The 23,722-nt window shown below is 45.4% G+C and overlaps 1 protein-coding gene across 4 annotated transcripts in view; it reads right to left on the bottom strand.

The window, feature by feature from the left end:
* Positions 1 to 23,722, bottom strand: part of HYDIN (HYDIN axonemal central pair apparatus protein) — a 392,944-nt gene that overhangs the window by 235,806 nt on the left and 133,416 nt on the right. For all 4 annotated transcript variants that reach the window (XM_030581746.1, XM_030581750.1, XM_030581747.1 and 1 more), the window contains exons 13-16: positions 17,415 to 17,482; positions 8,282 to 8,517; positions 2,526 to 2,626; positions 470 to 605 (exon numbers count right to left, since the gene is read on the bottom strand). In XM_030581746.1, the coding sequence (XP_030437606.1) occupies positions 470 to 605; positions 2,526 to 2,626; positions 8,282 to 8,517; positions 17,415 to 17,482 (541 nt within the window). The remainder of the gene's footprint in view (positions 1 to 469; positions 606 to 2,525; positions 2,627 to 8,281; positions 8,518 to 17,414; positions 17,483 to 23,722) is intronic.

Genomic DNA, 23,722 nt, shown 5'->3' with positions numbered 1-23,722 from the left:
CTATTCAGCCCAGCCTACTGCTGACTCATAAACAGAGCTCACAGAAGGCTTTGAATTGTTCCCCTTCCCTGTTGTAGAATGGGTTACATCATGAAATATTAGGAAATGCCATACAGACCACCAGCTATGGACTCAGTCCGTGGCTTTCTTCCCTTTCCTCTTGTGAACTACAGCCTCTCAGAAAGAAACCCTTGTGGTTATAATGTCTTGTATCTTTCAAAGAATCACTCCTGCTTTCAGTGCTGTGGGACCATCCCCTTTAAGAACTTTTTAAGTTCTCACTTGCAAGAGAGTTCCAAAGAAGAGAACTTAAACATTCTCACATCAAATGCTGGTGAGACTAGAGACAACAATAACACAGCGTTTAATACTATCTGTTATGTGCTAGTTGGGAAATACCCCTTCCATTCTCAGAAAGCCACATGGAAATGGAAGAGAAGCAGCGGAAAGGGAGGGTGAGATGACAAACCTGAGGGAGAACCCCGTAGCACCCTGGAAGCTCAGCGTCATTCACAAGCATCACCATCTGCTGGTAAGGGAATTTCAGGAAACATCGTCCAAACTTCACCACAGGGTTAACCACACGCAGTGGAGGAACAACACATCTAGCCGCCAAAAAACAGCATTAGATATCAAGAGAATATAGTGTTTGTTTACTCCCAGAATATGGTGAAATGGAGCGCAACATATTTGTCATTGTCACATGGAGGCTTTACACCCATACAGTCATTAATCATCTTAAAATTCTTTTTATTCCCTTTTTAATCAACAATCTCTGTTAAAGGACATATGGGGAAATTGCCATGGGTCTCTACTCAACAGTGTTCTGTTAACACCAGCAAGCATTCAAGCAGGGTGCAATTTCTCAGACTGGAACTCTGCTAACATGCTGAGCTTTCTTAGCCTGGACAATATGTACTGGTTGGTTCATATTTTTTGTTTTCTGCGTGGAAGGAATATGCAGCTAGAGACTTCTGCCAAATCTGTGTTCATGTGAATTAACTTGATACCCCTGCCTTAAAACCTTACTGGGAAAGGGTGATTTTGGGTTTGTATCTGAGCCTCCAGGGAGCTTTCTATCTCTTGTCATTCTGCAACACCTACCCATTAACCCAGAATACAAATCTTCCTCCTTTATCTGGATTTGAGAAGCCATTTAGCTGATAGAAGGAAAACGTCTTAATTTACAAACTAGGGCAACTGCTGCCTTCTGCAGGATGTATCAGAGAGGAGTCAGGGGGACTCAGGGGGAGTCAGGCTGATGAAAGTCATGTCCATTAGTGTTCCTGTACAATGATCTCCTAATTATCCTACAAAATTGATTCCAGGTGGGATTTTCCAGACTCAGTGTTGGCCTAACCCTGTTCCCACTGAAGTCAATGACAAAGTTCACATTGACTTTAAAGGGAGCAGTGCTAAGCCAGTGGTACCAAGGTCTTTTAAAACTGCCCTCTCCCCATCTATATATACAGAATTATACATACAAATGCCAAATGCATTCCTTTTGTAACTTCACTGAAGTCAACCGAGTTACAACAGTCCTACAGTATCTGACCCAGGAAAAATGACCCCTGGCTCAAATAATAGATTATTAGGGTTGGAAGGGACCTCAGGAGATCATCTAGTCCAACCCCCTGCTCAAAGCAGGACCAATCCCCAACTAAATCCCTAAGTGGCCCCCTCAAGGATTGAACTCACAACCCTGAGTTTAGCATGCCAATGCTCAAACCACTGAGCTATCCCACTGCCCCCCCCCCCAATCTGTGATGGCAAATAACTAAAACTAGAGGAAAGAAGATGAAGCTGAGCTCATTCTATAAAGCAAATAATAATAATAATACTCTTCCCTCATCATTATCTTTTGTTTATTTCTCCTAGCTAAAATTTAGAATTTTGTCTTAAACTCTTCGGTATTAATCCACATACTAATTGTCTGAAACTAGCCCCATCATTGCATTGCCATCCATGCCTCAGATGTTTTCCTGCCAAATAGATTTTCCACTGCAGGAAGCGCATACACCCCTTTTGTTACAACCTGAGTTAAGTACAATACTCGGGATGAAATAGGGTGACTAGACAGCAAGTATGAAAAATCGGGACAGGGGGTGGGGAGTAATAGGAGCCTGTATGAGAAAAAGGCCCAAAAATCAGGCCTGTCTCTATAAAATCAGGACATCTGGTCACCCTAGGATGAAAAGGGATGGCTGTTGGGCTCTTCACACATGAAATCTGTTGCAAACATTGAAAGTCATGGACAATAATAAATACTCTTACTCTTCCCATGTTGAAAAAGGCTCAGGGTCCTTCCCTTATCTTTAGTACAGGTGCTTTTCAGCATGTGTTGTTTACAGTACTTTGCCACTCCCATATCAGATTTAGTTCTAGTGCCCAGCTATGCACAATAATCATATAAAACAGTGGTTCTCCTTTCGGAAGGGAGGGATAAATCCAGCATATTGTGTATATGGCGGCATAGTATAGGTGACACAGACAAAGGGGGATGGATGTAAAGGGAGTGTCAATACCTCGCTGTGATTAGGAGTGCCAGCACTTCCTCTCCAATACCATCCACATCCACCACCAATGCCATTTCATATTTCTTCACAGTGTTGGAACATAAGGTCACCTAATGCAGGAAAAGGGGAACAAATACTTTATTTTCTAACGCAATCCCTCAGATGGGGTGCTCATTCAACAGCCTCTAGTATCCCCTTTGTTGGGCTTTTGGAACTTGGAGATCATTTCCTGGAGGACTCTGCTGAGTACGGTTGCATTGTCTGTATCAATGGTTCTCAGTTGAGGATCTTTGGACCATCACAGGTCCAGGAAGCCTTATCTGGTGGACCATTAAGGAAGCATTTTGAGACCAAAATTGTAAGGAATTGGAAAGTCTAGGACCAAAGATGGGCTCCAAGATTTTTTTTTAATATAAAGTGATCCATAGAATGGAAAAATGGGGAAATGTGGCTTTAGCAAAGCAACTGATTTTTCTTTTCACAGAATCACAGATTAGCATTGGAAGAGACCTCAGGAGGTCATCTAGCCCAACCCTTGGTCAAAGCAGGACCAACACCAACTAAATCATCCCAGCCAGGGCTTTGTGAAGCCGGGCCTTAAAAACCTCCAAGGAAGGAGATTCCACCATTTCCCTAGGTAACCCACCCTCCTAATTAAATAGCTTTTCCTAAGGTCCAACCGAGACCTCCCCCACTGGAACTTGAGACCGTTGCTCCTTGTTCTGTCATCTGCCACCACTAAGAAGAGCCTAGCTCCATCCTCTTTGGAACCCCCCTTCAGGTAGTTGAAGGCTGCTATCAAATCCCCACTCACTCTTCTCTTCTGCAGACTAAATAAGCCCAGTTTCCTCAGCCTCTTGTCATAAGTCATGTGCCCCAGCTGCCTAATCATTTTTGTTGCCCTCTGCTGGACTATCTCCAATTTGTCCACACCCCTTCTGTAGTGGGGGGCCCAAAACTGAATGCAATAACCCAGATGTGGCCTCACAATTGCCAGATAGAGGGGAATAATCACTTGCCTCAGATTTCTTTTAGCCCAATTCTCTAATTTGTCTAGGTCACTCTGAACCCTATCCCTACCCTCCAGCGTATCTACCTCTTCCCCCAGCTTAGTGTCATCCACGAACTTGCTGAGGGTGCAATTAATCCCATCCTCCAGATCATTAATGAAGATATTGAACAAAACCGGCCCCAGGACCGACCCTCGGGGCACTTCGCTTGAAACCGGCTGCCAACTAGACATGGAGCCGTTGATCACTAACCGTTGAGCCAGACGATCTAGCCAGCTTTCTATCCACCTTATAGTCCATTCATCCAGCCTATACTTCTTTAACTTGCTGGCAAGAATACTGTGGGAGACCGTATCAAAAGCTTTGCTAAAGGCAAGATATATCACATGCACCGCTTTCCCCTCATCCACAGATCTCCTCATAGAAGGCAATTAGGTTAGTCAGGCATGACTAGCCCTTGGTGAATCCATGCTGACTGTTCCTGATCACTTTCCTCTCCGCCGAGTGCTTCAAAATGGATTCCTTGAGGACCTGCTCCATGATTTCGCTAGGGACTGAGGTGAGGCAGACCAGTCTGTAGTTCCCTGGGTTTTCCTTCTTCCCTTTTTTAAAGGTGGGCACTATATTTTCCTTTTTCCAATTGTGGAGGACCTCTTCCAATTGCCACAAGTCTTCAAAGATAATGGCCAGTGGCTCTGCAATCACATCAGCCAACTCCCTCAGCACCCTCGGATGTATTGCACTGGACTTGTGGACTTGTGCATGTCCAGCTTTTCTAAATAGTCCTTAACTTGTTCTTTCGCCACTGAGGGCTGCTCACCTCCTTCCTATACTGTGCTGCCCAGTGCAGCAGTCTGAGAGCTGATCCTGCCTGTGAAGACTGAGGCAAAAAAAGCATTGAGTACTTCAGCTTTTTCCACATCATCTGTCACTAGGTTGCCTCCTCCATTCACTAAGGGTCCCACACTTTCCCTGACCACTTTCTTGTTGCTAACATACCTGTACAAACCCTTCTTGTTACCCTTCACATCCCTTGCTACCTGCAACTCCAATTGTGCTTTGGCCTTCCTGATTACACCCAGACATGCTTGAGCAATATTTTTACACTCCTCCCTAGTCATCTGTCCAAGTTTCCACTTCTTGTCATCTTCCTTTTTATGTTTAAGCTCACTGAAGATTTCTCTGTTAAGCCAAGCTGGTCACGTGCCATATTTGCTATTCTTTCTGCACATTGGAATGGTTTGTTCCTGCATCCTCAATAAGGCTTCTTTAAAATACAGCCAGCTCTCCTGGATTCCTTTCCCCCTCATATTAGCCTCCCAAGGGATCCTGCCCTTCAGTTCCATGAGGGAGTCAAAGTCTGTTTTTCTGAAGTCCAGGGTCTGTATTTGGCTGCTCTTCTTTCTTCCTTTTGTCAGGATCCTGAACTTGATCATCTCATGGTCACTGCTGCCCAGGTTGTCACCCACTTCTACTTCCCCTACCAATTCTTCCCTCTTTGTGAGCAGCAGGTCAAGAGGAGCACGGACCCTAGTTGGTTCCTCCAGCACATGAACTTTTTCCCAAGGAGGATCACTTTAAATAACAATGGGCATCCATGATGGCTTAAAAAGCTGCAGTTCTTTTCCTCAGCAAGCTCTACATCTTGGTACTGAGCACTCACAGGGTCTGAAGAGATGGTCTTCCTAAGTTTGCTGTCATTAAGAATGAAAAGGAGCCAGGAGTCACCCTAGTCATCCTTATGTTTTAGCAAACACATCGTCATCTAGAATCCTCTCATACTGTGTGCACATCAAGGATGACACCTGTTGTTGCCTGTTCTCTCTGATTTATTTTAGCCACGACTTTGCAAAAAGGAATGTGTCTCTCTCCTTCGATCTGTCTGGAGATGAGTTCACAGTTGAATAATAAGTTAAAATTCCCAGAGAGATCAGACACAGTGCAAAACAGCTATATTTGTTAAAATTTCTTACTTTAGGGAGCAGAATAACAAAGCCAAAATGCCAAAGACAAAACGTGTCCTGTCCTATGCAGATGGGTTAGTGGAGGAAGAATGTCCGCTCCCACACAGCAGCCATTCTAGCCTACAGCTGTGGGATGGCTAATGACATCTGCATATGCCCCATGTCACAATGGGCCATAGTCTGCAGGCTCAGGGATGGGACCAGCCCAATGGACTCCTGAGCAAAGGTGCTGCAAGGGACGTTACCATATGGAATAACAATAACGTGTGCTGCAGCATACATTTCCCGTGCTGTGCTCCTGGGCAGGAATTAATGCTCAGAGAGGATGCACAGCTCAGGACGTATGGCACAACCAAGCTTGCTGTAACAGGTTGCCCCCCTTCCGAGGTGCCACCTAATACACTGGGGTACCACTGAGCCTGCCTGTTCCACCAGCCTGGCCTCCCTCATCCTGTCCTGCTGAGCCAGGCCCTCAAGTCTCCTCTAGCACACACACAGGTAAACACACACCCAGCTGCAGAAAAACACAGACACTGAAATCAGTACTGCATGGGAAGACTTTCAGCCAAGGAATTGACCAGTACTCAAGTGCACTCCCCCTCTGGAGAGTAAACCCAGAATTATATTGTCTTGTGCTGCACAGAGAACTTTAGTGTGAGCTCATTAAAATTCACCCTCTCCCTCAATGTGGAGAGCATAGCTTTTTTGCCCCCCACCCCAGTTATGAATTACACAAACTGGGTTAAAAACAAAAACAAGTTATTTAACTACAAACAATAGATTATAAGTGATAGCAAACAGATCAAAGCAGATCATCTAAGTAAATAAACAAAAACCGTAAACTGAGCTTAACACACTAGATAGGTAGGATATAAATTAACAAATTCTCACCCTGTGTGATAAACAGGCTGGCAGAGTCTTAAGGCACAAGTTGCCTTGGTTTTCCCAAGTTTTCATACACAGGCTAAAGATCCCTCTAGCCTGGGACCATCACTTCCCACAGTTCAGTCCTTGCCCCTCAGGTGTTTCCAGGTGTGTCGTTGCAGGGAGAGCGAGGTACCATCATGCTCTCATTGTCCCCCTTTCATATCTTCTTCCCACTTGCTGGAAAGCTCTTTTGCTGTGACCTGGGTCACACAGTTCCTATTGTGTAGGGCTACCTCTGAGAGGTCTCTGTTGTACACAGTTCTTGGGGTAATCCTTGTGCTTCTGTAGATTTCCTCAGTAAGCTGTTATCGTTTGGCCTTTTTACTGTCGTACCTGAAAGGCTGCCTGTGGGTGTTTTCAACCTCAGGACATGTTTCAGTGACACATATACAGCCAAACTTCATAACTTCACATACGATGATAGCACATATAATCCGACGAGATATTAATATTTAGCAGATTAAGACTTTTAGAATAATACCTCTCAAGACATATTTTGTACAAAACATATTCTAATTTCATAACAGTGGTGAATACTGGGGTGTCAGGTTGTCACACTTGCCTTTTCTCCTCTTCTCCTTTGTGTGGGTCTGATGATTAACACAAGGATTTTGACCTAAATCTTCATCTGTAGGTTTGCTTACAACTGATGGCCCCTTGGAGTAAAGTTACATTTGGACAATTTCTGAATTGAGATACAAGGCCAAATACTAGCTTAATGTTACCCGGTGCAACTCCATTGACTTCAGTGCGTCCACTTACCCAGGCTGACTTTGCTCCATAAGTGAATACTTTGGTCGCTCTGGGATATTTGAAAAACCAGGTTAAGAACCGAGAGACCTCACAGGTTTATCGCCTCCAAACTTCCACGTTAAACCATAAGGAGACAGAGGATTCTGCTCCATAACCCACATCAGGATCCTTACACAGCTGCAGATCTCTACGCCAGAGTTCAGCTTTGCCTAAAACCTCCCTCTCATAAAAAGACCTTGACTTTCAAGCTAATGTTACAGATATGGCGGAAATCCATTCAATAAATCACCTGCAACTGTAGCTGAATATGAAAGTGGAATGTACCATATTTTGGCTACGAGTTGAAATGCAAACCAAAAACTACACATTGTCACTAGAATGAGATAATGGCTTTGTTTTGTGTGTTACATGACAAAATCTTGGTTACAAAAATGGAAAAAATAGTTATTTCCATGATGATATTAGCTTCTTCAGGCTGGTAGTGAGACTTAAAAAACTCCCTTAAACCCAGTCTCCTGAACACAAATAAATTAAATAAATTCATTGTGGCTTCAAAATCAAGGGGCCAGATTTTGCTCTCAGTTACACCAGTATAAATCCAGAGGCAGTCAGCTGACTTGAATAGAATTATTCCAAATTTACAATGATAACTGAAAACAAAATTTGGCCTAAGAGCAGCTGGGATCATTAATGGATACCCTAGCTTTCACTGTTTGCCCTGGAGATCATTGTATTTGGGAGAGTGAATGTGAGAATGAGAAAGAGAGTGAAGTATTTTTGCTTACATACTGTAAAGCATTACTTTTTAACTACTACTTTCCATCCTATTTCTTCCTCCTCCCACTTTAAATCAAAGACCAGCTTCTCTGAGAAGTTCTCTAAACCCACATCAGGAAACTCATTAATATGTGACTATTGTGGTTGAAATTCATAACCTGGATTTGCAGTTTTGGAAACTGAACTGCACCTCCTTGAGTGCCTCTGAAACCGGGGTTATGAAAAGCTCTTGGATTACTCACATTACAATAAACCCAATAGTAACAAAAGCCTTGTTTTAGCTTTGCAAACCATCAGACACTTCCGTTCAACTGCAGTTTGACATATACTGTACCTGGATATTCAGGAGCTCATGAGAGCGGATGGTACCTCTACTGGGTGTTATGGTAAATTCTTTTGGCTTGACACTTCCCTGGGCTCCCTTTCTCCAGGATGTTCTTGTGATGTCCAAGATCTGAACAGAACTGGTAACACTTGGATCCCCAAGGCCATCCCCAGGGACGCGAAGGTTGAATGTCATGGGGATCAAAGAAGTGTTAATAAGGCAACATGATAAGGACCGAGGAAACCCTATAAAAGAATGTCACTGAATGTGAGTTTATGCATGAATTATTCCTTGGTTTCTAGTGTGCATATTTCAGAATGATAAAAGCTGTGCTTGGAATTTAGCTCTTTTCAAACTGAACCATAGTTAATTGAGATGCTAGGCAAGTAATTAATCTTCACTTGGTTTCCTTGTAAACCAATCACACAGCTTGACTCCATGGGAATACTCACGTACCATTCTTGATCACCAAATATAGGAAGATTTTCATTACAGCTTTAGTTAGGAGACGTCCTCTCTAACGAGCACTGACTGTTATTCATTTTTGAACCTACGTCTAGAGAGAACGTGATGGGCATATTGGATAAGACCCAGATTCTGCCACCCTTGCTCATGCTGAACAGCCTTTTACTCTATGATTTTCAATACATAAAACACAGCGCACAGCACTATTCATTGTGAGAAAGGATGGCAAAAGAATCAGAATGACGAATCCTTTGGGAACTACAGCACCATGGAAAGATCCTTCCACTGCAAGTTTGCTGTTATCTAAGACATGGTCCTGTTCTCAGTGGAAGAAATGGTGAAACTTTAGTCAACTTCACTAAGAGCAGGACTGGATCACTAGTGACAAATATAAGCAAAACTGCTACACTCCTGCTACCTACTAAACATGCTACCACTACCAAGGCACATCAGCCTGATCTTCAAACCTTTGCTTGTCCCATTAATTCAATTGAAGTTGTATTATTTGACTGGATTAAAATCAGTCTGGAAAAAGAGGAGGTGATGTCAGCTGGCAGGGGAAACATTCTCAAGAACTGGCACAAAATCTGATTGCTCCCTCAAACATGGGTGTCAGCCCATCTATTGCCAAATGGTTTGAAATCTGGGAAGAATCTAATAAACTTCTGCTCATGGATTTCCGGATTGAAACTGGAAACATCAGAAACACTCTTTTCTTTCTTCATTTGGTCAAAAAATTGCTCCCCTTCCTCTCTGCTATAGATCTCACTACAGTCCCCATGTGACTTCCTGCTGTAGCACACGTTACTAGGACAACCCTGAAGTCCACTTGGAAGCAGGTTCAAAACACACCTACTCACTTGCTAGGCAAGACAAGGCAGGCTGGTGAATACGTACAACACCTATATGGTGCACTGGCTGTCAAATTCAGTTCCAGGTGAAATTCAGGGTAATGGCATCTACCGACAGCCCTCTAAATGGTTTAAGCTCCAGCTATCTCACATACTGGCACTTCTTTACACCCCAATATGACAATTGTACTTGGCAAGAATGTTCTATCACTTCTGTAGTTTATAGGGCAGCAAATAAGGGGGTTAACTCATGACAGCAGACAGTACTGATCTATTTGCTCAGTCAGCTAAACCTGTGGGAGAAAATGGCATATCACCCACTCTCCAAAGTGTTAGATGCATTCAAGTAAGGGTATGTCTACACTATGAAATTAGGTCGAATTTATAGAAGTTGATTTTTTAGGAAACAAGTTTATATAGTCGATTGTATGTGTCCCCGCTAAGCGCATTAAGTCGGCAGAGTGCATCCACAGTACCAAGGCTAGTGTCGACTTCCAGAGCGTTGCACTGTGGGTAGTGTGATAGACTCAGGCCAGTTGGGTACAGCAGAATAGCAGAAGGCAGATATACTGGCCACTGGATTAACAGTTTTCTGTTCCCTGACTGACCAGAGCAGCGGCTGCTCCAGGCTAATGAGAACACCTGACTCTAATTAACCTGCAAAGAGTCAAGTGAGGCCATTTAAGTTAATGTGACCACCTGACTCTAATTAAGGCCCTGCTGATACTATAAAAATGGCTCACTCCAGTCAGGCAGAAGAGAGCCAGGGAGCCAGAGGAGAGGAAGTGCGGTTGAAGGCTGGTTACTGAAGACACCCTCAAACCATCGTTAAGGGAGCCCTAAGGTAAGAGTGAAGAAGGGAGAAGCAGGAGAGCTGTGGGGAAGTGGCCCAAGGAAATGTAGCAACTCTGGCAGTGAAAGGTTGGCTGCCAACAGCTGCTACCATTAGGGTCCCTGGGCCAGAACCCGGAGTAGAGGGCTGGCCCGGGTTCCCCCAAACTCACCACTACAGGAACATCTCCTGGGAGGGGAAGTCAGGCCTCTGTCAGAACAGGAGGCTAAACAGAGACTGGGAGTTCTCTCACCAACCTCCTTGCTAACCTATGATGAAAAGGGCTCAGTAGACTGTAACCCTGGCCCTAGAGAGAGAAGGGCTACGTGGAGGGTCACAGTGAGCCACTGAGGCTAGCATAAACCGCCTAGAAGCACAGGACCCACGGGAGCAAAGTCAGAGCTCTGCCACAGTACTTATCACACAGTTCCCACAGTCTGCCGCCCACTGGAATTCTGGGTTGAGCTCACAATGCCTGATGGGGTGGTTTTGGGTACATGTCATCAGTCGCCCCTCCCTCCGTGAAAGCCATGGCAGACAATTGTTTCGTGCCTTTTTTCCGTGCAGGAGCTATACTGCTTTCAGCAGATGGTGCAGTAGGACTGCTAACTGTCATGAGCAAACTAACGCTTCCAGTGCCACTCTGCTCTCCTGCTCTGGCAGCAGATGGTGCAATAGGTTGGAAAAACTGGTCTTCCAACCACTGCTTCCGCTGCCACTCTGCTCTCCAGGTGGTCTCGCAGATCCTCTATATGACTGTTGTCATCCGCCGCTTCTGCTGCAACTCTGCTCTCCCGCTCTTGTCCCGCCATACCACAGCAAGCGTGCAGCCTGCTCAGCTCAGCAAATGGATACCACCGCTGTTGTGTCCTGGCAGCAGACGGTCTTCCAGCCACTGCTTCCACCGCCACTCTGCTCTCCTGCAGATGCCATACCACGGCAAGGATAGAGCCCGCTCAGATCACCGCGGCAGTTCTGAGCATTGTAAACATCTCGTGCATTATCCTGCAGTATGTGCAAAACCAGAGCCTGCAAAAGTAGGCGAGGAGGCAACGGCAGCGTGGTGATGAAAGTGATGAGTACATGGACACAGACTTCTCTCCAAGCATGGGCCCCGGCAATTTGGACATCCTGGTGGCAGTGGGGCAGGCTCATGCCGTGAAATGCCGATTCTGGGCCTGGGAAACAAGCACAGACTGGTGGGACTGCATAGTGTTGCAGGTCTGGGATGATTCCCAGTGGCTGCGAAACTTTTGCATGCTTAAGGGCACTTTCATGAAACGTTGTAACTTGCTTTTCCCTGCCCTGAAGCGCAAGAATACCAAAATGAGAGCAGCCCTCACAGTTCACAAGCGAGTGGCAATAGCCCTCTGGAAGCTTGCAACACCAGACAGCTACCGGTCAGTCAGGAATCAGTTTGAAGCGGGCAAATCTACAGTGGGGGCTGCTAAAGCAGCAAAGAATCCTGTGGCACCTTATAGACTAACAGACATTTTGGAGCATGACCTTTCGTGGGTGAATACCCACTTCGTCAGATGCATGTAGTGGAAATTTCCAGGGGGCAGGTATATATATATGCAGGCAAGCTAGAGATAATGAGGTAGTTCAATCAGGGAGGATGAGGCCCTGTTATAGCAGCTGAGGTGTGAAAACCAAGGGAGGAGAAACTGGTTTTGTAATTGGCAAGCCATTCACAGTCTTTGTTCAATCCTGAGCTGATGGTGTCAAATTTGCAGATGAACTGAAGCTCAGCAGTTTCTCTTTGAAGTCTGGTCCTGAAGTTGTTTTGCTGCAGGATGGCCACCTTAAAGTCTGCTATAGTGTGGTCAGGGAGGTTGAAGTGTTCTCCTACAGGTTTTTGTATATTGCCATTCCTAATATCTGATTTGTGTCCGTTTATCCTTTTCCGTAACGACTGTCCAGTTTGGCCGATGTATGTAGCAGAGGGGCATTGCTGGCATATGATGGCATATATTACATTGGTGGACGTGCAGGTGAATGAACCGGTGATGGTGTGGCTGATCTGGTTAGGTCCTGCGATGGTGTCGCTGGTGTAGATATGTGGGCAGAGTTGGCATCGAGGTTTGTTGCATGGATTGGTTCCTGAGCTAGAGTTACTATGGTGTGGTGTGCAGTAACTGGCGAGAATATGTTTCAGGTTGGCAGGTTGCCTGTGGGCGAGGACTGGCCTGCCACCCAAGGCCTGTGAAAGTGTGGGATCATTGTCCAGGATGGGTTGTAGATCCTTGATGATGCGTTGGAGGGGTTTTAGCTGGGGGCTGTATGTGATGGCCAGTGGAGTCCTGTTGGTTTCTTTCTTGAGTTTGTCTTGCAGTAGGAGGCTTCTGGGTACACGTCTGGCTCTGTTGATCTGTTTCCTTATTTCCTCGTGCGGGTATTGTAGTTTTGAGAATGCTTGGTGGAGATTTTGTAGGCGTTGGTCTCTGTCTGAGGGGTTAATGGGGGCTGCTGTGATCCAAGCAGCCAAAGCAATCACTAAGCTGCTGCTATCAAGGGTAGTGACTCTGGGAAATGTGCAGGTCATAGTGGATGGCTTTGCTGCAATGGGATTTCTTAACTGTGATGGGGCGATAGATGGAACCCATATCTCTATCTTGGCACCAGAGCACCAAGCCAGCGAGCAGATAAACTAAAAGGGGTACTTTTCAATGCTGCTGCAAGCACTGGTGGATCACAAGGGATGTTTCACCAACATCAGTGTGGGATGGCCAGAAAAGGTACATGACACTCACATCTTCAGGAACTCTGGTCAGTCTGAACAGCTGCAGCAAGGAACTTACTTTCCAGACCAGAAAATAACCATTGGGAATGTTGAAATGCCTATAGTTATCCTTGAGGACTCAGCCTTCCCCTTAATGCCATGGCTCATGAAGTCATACACAGGCAACCTGGACAGTAGCCAGGAGCTATTCAACTACAGGCTGAGCAAGTGCAGAATGGAGGTAGAATGTGCCTTTGGACATTTAAAAGCACGCTGGTGCAGTTTACTGATTCGCTTAGACCTCAGCGAAACCAATATTCCCATCGTTATTACTGCTTGCTGTGCGCTCCACAATATCTGTGAGAGTAAGGGGGAGATGTTTATGGTGGGGTGGGAGGTTGAGGCAAATCGCCTGGCTGATGTTTACGTGCAGCCAGACACCAGGGCGATTAGAAGAGCACGCAAGGCATGCTGCACATCAGAGAAGCTTTGAAAACCAGTTTCATAATTGGCCAGGCTACAGTGTGACAGTTGTTTTTTTCTCCTTGATGAAAACCTGCCCCCTTGGTTCACTCTACTTCCCTGTAAGCCAACCGAGACCTCCCCCCTTCGATCACCACTTGCAGGGGCAATAAAGTCATTGTTGTTTCAAATTCATGCATTCTTTATTAATTGGTCATACAATAGGGGGATAACTGCCAGGGTAGCCTGGGAGGGGAGGGGGAGGAGGGAAGCACCAGGTGGGGTGGGGGAGGAGAGGAGGAGGGGAGGAGGGAAGGACAAGGCCACAATGCACTTCAAAACTTATTGAATGCCAGCCTTCTGTTGCTTGGGCAGTCCTCTGAGGTGGAGTGGTTGGGTGCCCAGAGGGCCCCCCACCCACATTCTTGGATGTCTGGGTGAGGAGGCTATGAAACTTGGGGAGGAGGGAGGTTGGTTACACAGGGGCTGTAGCAGCAGTCTGTGCTCCTGCTGCCTTTCCTGAAGCTCAACCTTATGACCGAGCATATCAGTTTGATCCTCCAGTAGCCTCACCATTGCATGCTGCCTCCTCTCATCACACTGCCGCAAGCTATCATCCTGCTCCAGCCAGCTCACCTCTCCTCTCGTCTCCTCTCGTCTCCTCTCCTCTTGTGCATCTGTCCTATCCTTGCGTTCATTTTCTGCTTTCCTGGACTCTGACATTGTCTTCCTCCATGCATTTTGCTGGACTCTTTCAGTGCAGGAGGACTGCATGAGCTCAGAGAACATTTCATCGTGAGTGCGTTTTTTTTGCCTTCTTATCTGCGCTAGCCTCTGGGATGGAGATGATAGGGGGAGCATTGAAGCATTTGCAGCTGCAGATGAAAAAAAAGGGAGAGTAGTATTTAAAAAGACACATTTTAGAGAACAATGGGTAAACTCTTTCACAGTGAACCAAGCTGTTAACATTACATAGCACATGTGCTTTCGGTACAAGGTAGCATTTTGCCTCTTATATTGAGGGCCTGCTGGTTTGGTGTGAGAGATCACACACGCAGGGCCAGGCAACAGAATTCGGCTTGCAGGCAGCCATGGTAAGCCACAGTCTTTTGGCTTCTTCAACCTTCATAACATGTGAGAATGGTTTCAAACAGCAGTGCCCTCCTTTCCCATACCTGGCACCCCTTTGGTTGGCCATTTAAAAGGAGGGGCTGTACTGGCCGCAAATGCATCCCAATTCTTCAGGGCAAATTAATCATTAAACACACTTGCTTTTAAGCCATGCATTATATTTACAAAGGTACACTCACCAGAGGTGCCTTCTCCGGCTTCATGGTCCATGATCCCGCCTTGGGAGGTTTAGGAAGGTGTTGGTTCCAGGGTGATAAACAGTTCCTGGCTGTCGGGGAGAATGGTTTCTCCATTTGCGTGCTGTGCACTATCCTCATCCTCCTTATCTTCCTTGTCCCCCAAATCCTCATCACTGTTGCATAAGACTCCCCCCTTGCAGGTGTCCATGGATGGGGTGGGGTAGTGGTAGGGCTCCCCCTAGAACTGCAGAGAGCTCATCATAGAAGCAGCATGTCTGGGGCTCTGACCGGAGCAACCGTTTGCCACTTTGGCTTTTTGGTAGGCTTGCCTGAGCTCCTTAATTTTCACGTGGCACTGCTGCGGGTCCCTGTTGTAGCCTCTGTCCATCATGCCCTTGCAGATTTTTTCAAATATTTTGGCATTTCGTCTTTTGGAACAGAGTTCTGATAGCACAGATTCATCTCCTCAAACAGCAATCAGATCCAGTACCTCCCGTTCGGTCCATGCTGGAGCTCTTTTGCCATTCTGGGACTGCATGGTCACCTGTGCTGATGAGCTCGCCATGCTGGCTAAATAGGAAATGAAATTCGAAAGTTTCCAGGGTTTTTGCTGTGTACCTGGCTAGTGCATCGGAGTTGAAAGTGCTGTCCAGAGCGGGCACAATGGAGCATTCTGGGATAGCTCCCAGAGGCCAATACCGTCGAATTGCATCCACACTACCCCAAATTCAACCTGGCGATGTCGATTTCGGTGCTAATCCCCCCATCGGGGAGGAGTACAGAAATCGATTTTAAGAGTCCTTTAAGTTGACAAAAATGGCTTCATTGTGTGGATGGGTGCAGGGTTAAATCGATCTAATGCTGCTAAATTCGACCTAAACTCGTAGTGTAGACCAGGGCTATGAAAAGAAACCACTTGGAGATGCAGATGTCATTTATCCAAGTTCTACAGTGATGAATTCCTGTCTCAGACCAGCACTGTGGAAATCTTCTGTGGAAGTTATTTAGCAAGGAGGTTGGAGATCAGTTTGGAGGATACATGTACACTAGAATCCCAAAACTGGCTGAAGTCGCCAGACAATGGCTATAGTTAATAGTATATTTTAAAAGGAGCAAAGATAAGAAAGTCTCTCTCTTACTGCTCACAGAGCCTCATTAATGAAATCAGATTAAAGGAAATGAAATTCACATTACCTAATTGTTTTTGCACCTATTTCTTTTTTTTTTTTCAGTATGAGCTGTCTGGAGTAATTTTATTTTTTTATTCAAAAGGAAACAAGGGTAAAAGACAGTATGGTGATGCATGGAAAGGAAAAAAGTGCTCAGAAATGGTAATTAGTTTTCTTAAAGAATCCATGGACAGCATGAAAACACAGATGCACTAGGCAAGAATGATAATGTGCCTTCAATCAATCCACAATTGATTTCACATTTAAACTTTAGATCATCTCTGTGAAAAGACTTTTGTAAGGCTGAGATGGAGAGTCAGAATCTGCATTTCAATGGAGATGTTCTGAATGCTTGGACACAAGAGTATGTCAGCAATGCCATGCTTTCAATGAAGGATAAACCAGAATCTAGGACATCAATGCCTACCACGGAGCTATTGAGTGGGCATATTAGCTGGCAAGCGATAGCGAGATGTCCACACAGGATGAATTAACTTCTCACACTAAAGGACAGTGGAATAAGTAATTTCTTTGCCTTGGATTTCAAATAATTGCCCAGGACAGGTATAGATTAGTGATATGACTAACTCTCCTCTCTCTGAGATGTACAGAGAACTATTAACTCCGCTTTCCCAACCCTTTCTCCTTCTTAGACCAGACCATTTCTAGCCACGCTACTGTCAAGGTCGGCGTTAAAAAAACAACAACACTGGTGGATACTGTATAATATTGACACTAGCTACACTGGTTACTTCCTCCTATTTGACATCTCCACATGAGAAATGAAATACAAAGAGCTCATATCACTACTTACCATCAAACTCTGACTTTGGACATTCTATGGCTCATAATATAATGTGATGTAACCTGAGAACTCCTAGTTTTCTCTCACCATTCAAAAACTTTAAGAGGTGTTAAATTCCTGCTCCTTTCAGATGGTGCTGAACGTTTCCCATCATTCCTGACAAAGTCCAATACATTCTAGTTTCTTTTCAAGAACTTTGTCTCATTAATGTGCATGTGTTTGTGACTAGGAGCTGTCCACTTGCAGGGTGGGAAATTTGGGTAGTTCCAGATGCAATTATTGGGATTGTCTCCCAGGTACCTTGATCCATCAGCAAAGAGCTCTCCATGCTTGTTTTGCAATGTGGAATACTTCTATTATGTATTAATCTTACAAATCAGCTTACTCTACAAAACAAAGATTGTTTCAGTACCCCAAAGCCTTATGCAAAGGATCTCATGCAGTGGATGCTCTTGCATGAAAATGTTTCATTTTAATATTGTAGTAAACCTCACCTATAACTGGCAACTAAGAACGATACACTCACCAAAGGAGACATCGCCAAAATTTAGGGATGGTACGCTGAAATGAAACGTCGGTCCGATGACACAGCCCCTGGGAGGAAAAAGATACAGAAGGAGGAAGTGGTTAGCAAGAAAGAGTCCATAGATTTTAGCTGCTGCTACAGTTAGCAGTGCAACTAGGGGAATGTTGGTCTTAAATTCACCAGTGTCAAATCAATACACCTTCCACTTGTGCACAGCAAGGCATCAGTGTGGAAGCTAGGCAGCCTAGGTGAAGTGATGAAGAAATGGAAACTGAGGAAGGCTGATTCTATTTAGTCCTATTTATCAATCTGACTGGTCAAGTCAAACTCTTTCTGTGAGGGAGGGAAGTTGGGATCAAGTGAAATGATTTGGAAAGTCAGGTTTCCTTCCCACCCTTGCCAAGGATCTGGAGTATAACAGTTTCACTTGTATTTACCCTTTTCTCAATGTACTGCAAGTGCCAGACACTCTAAAACTCAATCCAGTGATGCTACTATAGCCAAGGTTCCAGACCAGGGTCCACTGGCTTGATGTTCTTCAAAATACCAGCAATGTTTCTGAGCTGTAATAGGTGTTCTTCTGATGGGCAAGGTTTGTCTTTCACTTGACGAATATTGGCCCAAGCAACCAATGAACTTGCAGAATTCTGAGGCATGGATTCAGGGAGCTCAAGACACCTGTCAGCATCCCAAATGCAAGTGAGATAGCACTAAAGAACATGGTTGCTGTACTGGAGTTGTTGCTAATGGAGAAATATGCCAATTGGCCACATATACACTGGTTGACAATTAAAACAATGACCAGTGCATATCTGAATTAAGCTGCCAGCAATCTGAACTGCTCTGATTCCAGCTCACTTTCTTACTTCTCTCCTCCCTCTCACTCATCCCCTTCTTTCATCCCTCATCCCCACAGCCAGGGCATTTGCAGATTCCACTGAAACTAGTGACTGGAGCTGCACAAAGCTAAATAGGTATTTCATGTGTGCTACCTTCCTGGTGCAAAGAACTGAGATCTCTGTCTTTCTGGACTGAATAAAGGGACCACAGTCCTTGCACTGTGCCTTCAAAGTTTGTTCTCAGGATTGTGACTGCAGCCATGACGTGTTTGCTGCCACTGTAACAGGGTGATAGGATGGTTTCCAGTGTTCTGCTAGAGGGAATTTATATTAATTGTGTGTGCAGTGCACATTATTCCCCCTTTTTCCAACACCAGTGTCCTTTCTGATACCAGCTTCACCCTTCTGTTTAGCTGGACCAGATCATAGAACCATAGAATATCAGGGTTGGAAGGGACCTCAGGAGGTCATCTAGTCCAACCCCCTGCTCAAAGCAGGACCAATCCCCAACTAAATCATCCCAGCCAGGGCTTTGTCAAGCCTGATCTTAAAAACCTCTAAGGAAGGAGATTCCACCACCTCCCTAGGTAACCCATTCCAGTGCTTCACCACTCTCAGAGTGAAAAAGTTTTTCCTAATATCCAACCTAAACCACTCCCACTGCAACTTGAGACCATTAGTTCTTGTCCTGTCATCAGGTACCACTGAGAACAGTCTAGATCTATCCTCTTTGGAACCCCCTTGCAGGTAGTTGAAAGCAGCTATCAAATCACCCCTCACTCTTCTACAGACTAAACAATCCCAGTTCCCTCAGCCTATCCTCATAAGTCATGTGCTCCAGGCCCCTAATCATTTTTGTTGCCCTCCGCTGGACTCTTTCCAATTTTTCCACATCCTTCTTGTAGTGTGGGGCCCAAAACTGGACACAGTACTCCAGATAAGGCCTCACCAATGTTGAATAGAGGGGAGTGATCACCTCCCTCGATCTGCTGGCAATGCCCCTACTTATACAGCCCAAAATGCCGTTAGCCTTCTTGGCAACAAGGGCACACTGTTGACTCATATCCAGCTTCTCATTCACTGTAACCCCTAAGTCCTTTTCTGCAGAACTGTTTCCTAGCCATTCAGTCCCTAGTCTGTAACAGTGAATGGGATTCTTCCGTCCTAAGTGCAGGACTCTGCACTTGTCCTTGTTGAACCTCATCAGGTTTCTTTTGGCCCAGTTCTCTAATTTGTCTAGGTCCCTCTGTATCCTATCCCTACCCTCCAGTGTATCTAACACTCCTTCAAGTTTAGTGTCATCTGCAAACTTGCTGAGAGTGCAGTCCACGCCGTCCTCCAGATCATTAATGAAGATATTGAACAAAATCGGTCCCAGGACCGACCCTTGGGGCACTCCGCTTGAAACTGGCTGCCAACTAGACATGGAGCCGTTGATCACTACCCGTTGAGCCAGACAATCTAGCCAGCTTTCTATTCACCTTATAGTCCAATCCTCCAGCCCACCCTTCTTTAACTTACTGGCAAGAATATTGTGGGAGATGGTATCTAAAGCTTTGCTAAAGTCAAGGAATAACACATCCACTGCTTTCCCCTCAGCCACAGACCCAGTTATCTCCTCATAGAAGACAATTAGGTTAGGCAGGCATGACTTGCCCTTGGTGAATCCATGCTGATTGTTCCTGATGACTTTCCTTTCCTCTAAGTGCTTCAGAATTGATTCCTTGAGGACCTGCTCCATGATTTTTCCAGGGACTGAGGTGAGGCTGACTGGCCTGTAGTTCCCCGGATCCTCCTTCTTCCCTTTTTTAAAGATGGGCACTACAGTAGCCTTTTTCCAGTCATTCGTGACCTTCCCCGTTCACCATGAGTTTTCAAAGATAATGGCCAATGGCTCTGCAATCACATCTGCCAACTCCTTCAGCACCCTCGGATGCAGCGCATCCGGCCCCATGGACTCGTGGTCGTCCAGTTTTTCTAAATAGTCCTGAACCACTTCTATCTCCACAGAGGTCTGGTCACCTTCTCCCCATACTGTGCTGCCCAGTGCAGCAGTCTGGGAGCTGACCTTGTTTGTGAAGACAGATGCAAAACAATCATCGAGTACATTAGCTTTTTCCACATCCTCTGTCACTAGGTTGCCTCCCTCATTCAGTAAGGGGCATGCAGATGTCAAGGAACTTGCAGGTTGGCTTCCCAGTAGAGGAGAAATTAGTGACTTGGGGATTGGGTACATTCTGACTGTAATTTGTTCAGTCCTGGAACACAAGCAGTCAATCTCCTCTTTCAGGAATCTCGGCCCAGAAACAATGTTCACAGGAAGCAGTTCTGAATTAAAAATGGACTCTAATCAGAGACCATGGCAGACAGCAAACTCTCCTACTGCTTGCACAGCTCCCTTTGCAAGGAGCACTGCCTCTACACAGAATCTTGCATAACAAAAACTAAAACCACTGCTATGCTCCCAATGTCGAACATTTGCTCATGGGCCAAGAAAAAGAACTGGGAAGACTGTATATAACAGCATTACCTGATGACACCTGCCATAACAACACAGAGGAAAGCTACCTCTAAAATGCCTCTGGTTGTGGATTCTACTAGGAAGTTACCAAAGATCAAGCTTGCCATGCAAGGGGGGGAAATCACTTTTCTTTGGGCTCAGCCATTTGTATCTCTGCTTGAATGAGTTAAATCCTGCTTGTCTACCACCTCTGCCATCTCAGAGCTCTGTGCCAACAGCTGATAACAGGGCAGCTCACACATAACAAGAGAAAGAACAGCCGGTTTTGAAACAGTGATCTCTTAAAGAATCACAGAGCAAGAGTAGTTGATGTTTGGTAATGCACACTGGAAAACATAGTCCCATATTATACATATAAAATGATTGGGTCTAAATTAGCTGTTACCACTCAAGAAATAGATCTTGGAGTCACTGTGGATAGTTCTCTGAAAACATCTACTCAATATGTATCAGCAGTCAAAAAAGCAAACAGAATGTTTGGAATCATTAGGAAAGGGATAGATAATAAAACGGAAAATATCATATTGCCTCTATATAAATTCATGGGACACCCACACCTTGAATACTGTGTGCAGATGCGGTCGCTTCATCTCAAAAAAAGATATTAGAATTGGAAAAAGTACAGAAAAGGGCAACAAAAATGGTTAGGGGTACGGAATGGCTTCCATATGAAGAGAGATTAATAAGACTGGGACTTGTCAGGTGGAAAAGAGACGACTAAGGGGGGGATATGCTAGAGGTCTATAAAATCATGACTGGTGTGGAGAAAGTAAATAAGGAAGTGTTATTTACTCCTCATAACACAAGAGCTAGGGGTCACCAAATGAAATTAATAGACAGCAGGTTTAAAACAAACAAAAGGAAGTATTTGTTTTCTGTGGAACTCTTTGCCAGAGGATGTTGTGAAGGCCAAGACTATAACAAGGTTCAAAAAAGAACGGGATAAGTTCATGGAGGATGGGTCCATCAATGGCTATTAGCAGGATGGGCAGGGATGGTGTCCCTAGCCTCTGTTTGACAAGGGTGACAAGGGATGGATTACTGGATGATTGTTTATTCTGTTCATTCCCTCTGGGGCACATGGCACTGGCCACTGTTGGAAGAAAGGATACTGGGCTAGATGGACCTTTGGTCTGTCCCAGTGTAGTCAATCTTATGTTCTCACCAGAGGAGAGGAGAAGAGAGGAGAAGGGCAAAGACCCAGCCATTAACTTGGGCAGCCTGGTGCTCTCTGATTTTATTTGGCAGGTACAGGGGATCATCAATACTTTGGGCTCAGCGTAAGTGCAGAGCATCAGAGTGGGGTGATCAGATCATTGCAAAGTCAGTCAGCTGCTTCCCATCTTGATATGTGCACACTAGACCCAGCATAGCACCTAGCCATAAGAAGTTCTGTGAGTCTGCCTCATGCTCTGGTGCATTTTTGTACCACTTCAATTCTAGGGGCCAACAGGAGCCAATTCAACCCCCAATTTATGTGGGCTGCTCTGAGCTACCCCCTGCACCTATGAGGCCACTCTGGCAGCCATAAGTAGCCAGAGTGAAGAGGCACCTGGCCACCACACTCTTTATGATGGGAAAAGGGAAGTAGGTGGGAGGTATAGCACTGATGCACTGGCTCTGCTCCACCAGGGAGTCAGGAATTCCTGGCTAGCCAGGGAAGTGTCCCTTACCATTGCAGTCAGATCCATCCAAAGAGGCTGAGAGTCTGGCCCAAGAAATCCAGTTCTAGAGGAACTAGGTTTGAGATGGTGGGTGGATATCCAGGAGGAGACATCAGAAAGGCAGCTTGAGTTATGGAACTGGTGGAACAGAAGATATCAGGGCTGGACAGGAGTCCCTGGCTCAGAAGCATGGTAGAATCTGGGGAAGCAGATGAGGTCACAGAGAGCATACAGAGAAAGAAGTGAAAGGGGCTGAAAACAGAAACTTGAGGGACAGCAACAGAAGACGAAATGGGGAGGATGAGCAGCCATTAAATGAGATGTTGAAGGAACAATTATCAGAACAGGAGGTGAACCAGAAGAGATCAAAGAGTTAAGGGAGCCAAGAGAGGAAACAAAATGGAGAAGGGAGTGACTATTTAAGGAAACAGACAGATTATAAAGGATTAATTTAAATGAGTGCCCCTTTGACTTAGCTAGAAAGTCATTTTTGACCCTGAAGGGGATTGCTCTTCGGCGGCAGTGCGGCTGTGGGTCCAGACAGTGTGACGCCCCTTTGAATTGGCCACCCCAAGCACCTGCTTCCTACGCTGGTGCCTGGAGCCAGCCCTGATCTCTGCTAATGTAACTGCTTCAGTCATCTCACCTTTGGCTCATCTCTCACGGCTACATAATCTCTCCATACATGGCCTATTCCATCCCATTTATCATCTGGTTTGCTGTATGCTGAACTTGCTCCATGTTAACTACACCATGTTAACTACACCGCTTATCAAATAAGATGGTTCAGACAGGGCACTAAATGCACTCTAATAAGTGTTTATAGCACAATAACCTTGGATGACATAATAGGCCCCTCTGATAAAAGCCAACAACTCATCAGCCTTCTTTCCTGTTGTTGCACGCTGGACCAAGAATGTAAATGTTTATCAATAAACATAGTGGAGAACCTCTTCCTCTTCCATGTTAGCTAATTCAATGTCATTTAAAGTGTGCTTAGCATTACTTGACTCTTAGATATAGAGGGTCTGATAATACACTGGATCTCCCCAAACCCACAGCCAAGGGGAAAGGGGGAGCTTCCCCAGGGCTGCCAATAAGCTGCCCTCAGCCCAGAATCTCCAGAGTGCCCAGCTTGCAGCTGCTGTGCCTCCTGCCTCAATGACCCTACACTAAGATTTGCAGGGAGGGGCGGTATAGGATGGCTAGTGCCGATCCTATGTTGATCCTGAAGGGATTCACCCCCAGCTTCCTGTAGCTCATGTAAGGCCCCTATACACAACC

This window comes from Gopherus evgoodei, chromosome 12 (genome assembly GCF_007399415.2).
Source record: "Gopherus evgoodei ecotype Sinaloan lineage chromosome 12, rGopEvg1_v1.p, whole genome shotgun sequence".
Taxonomy (NCBI): domain Eukaryota; kingdom Metazoa; phylum Chordata; order Testudines; family Testudinidae; genus Gopherus; species Gopherus evgoodei.
This window is presented reverse-complemented; position numbering and strand designations above follow the sequence as displayed.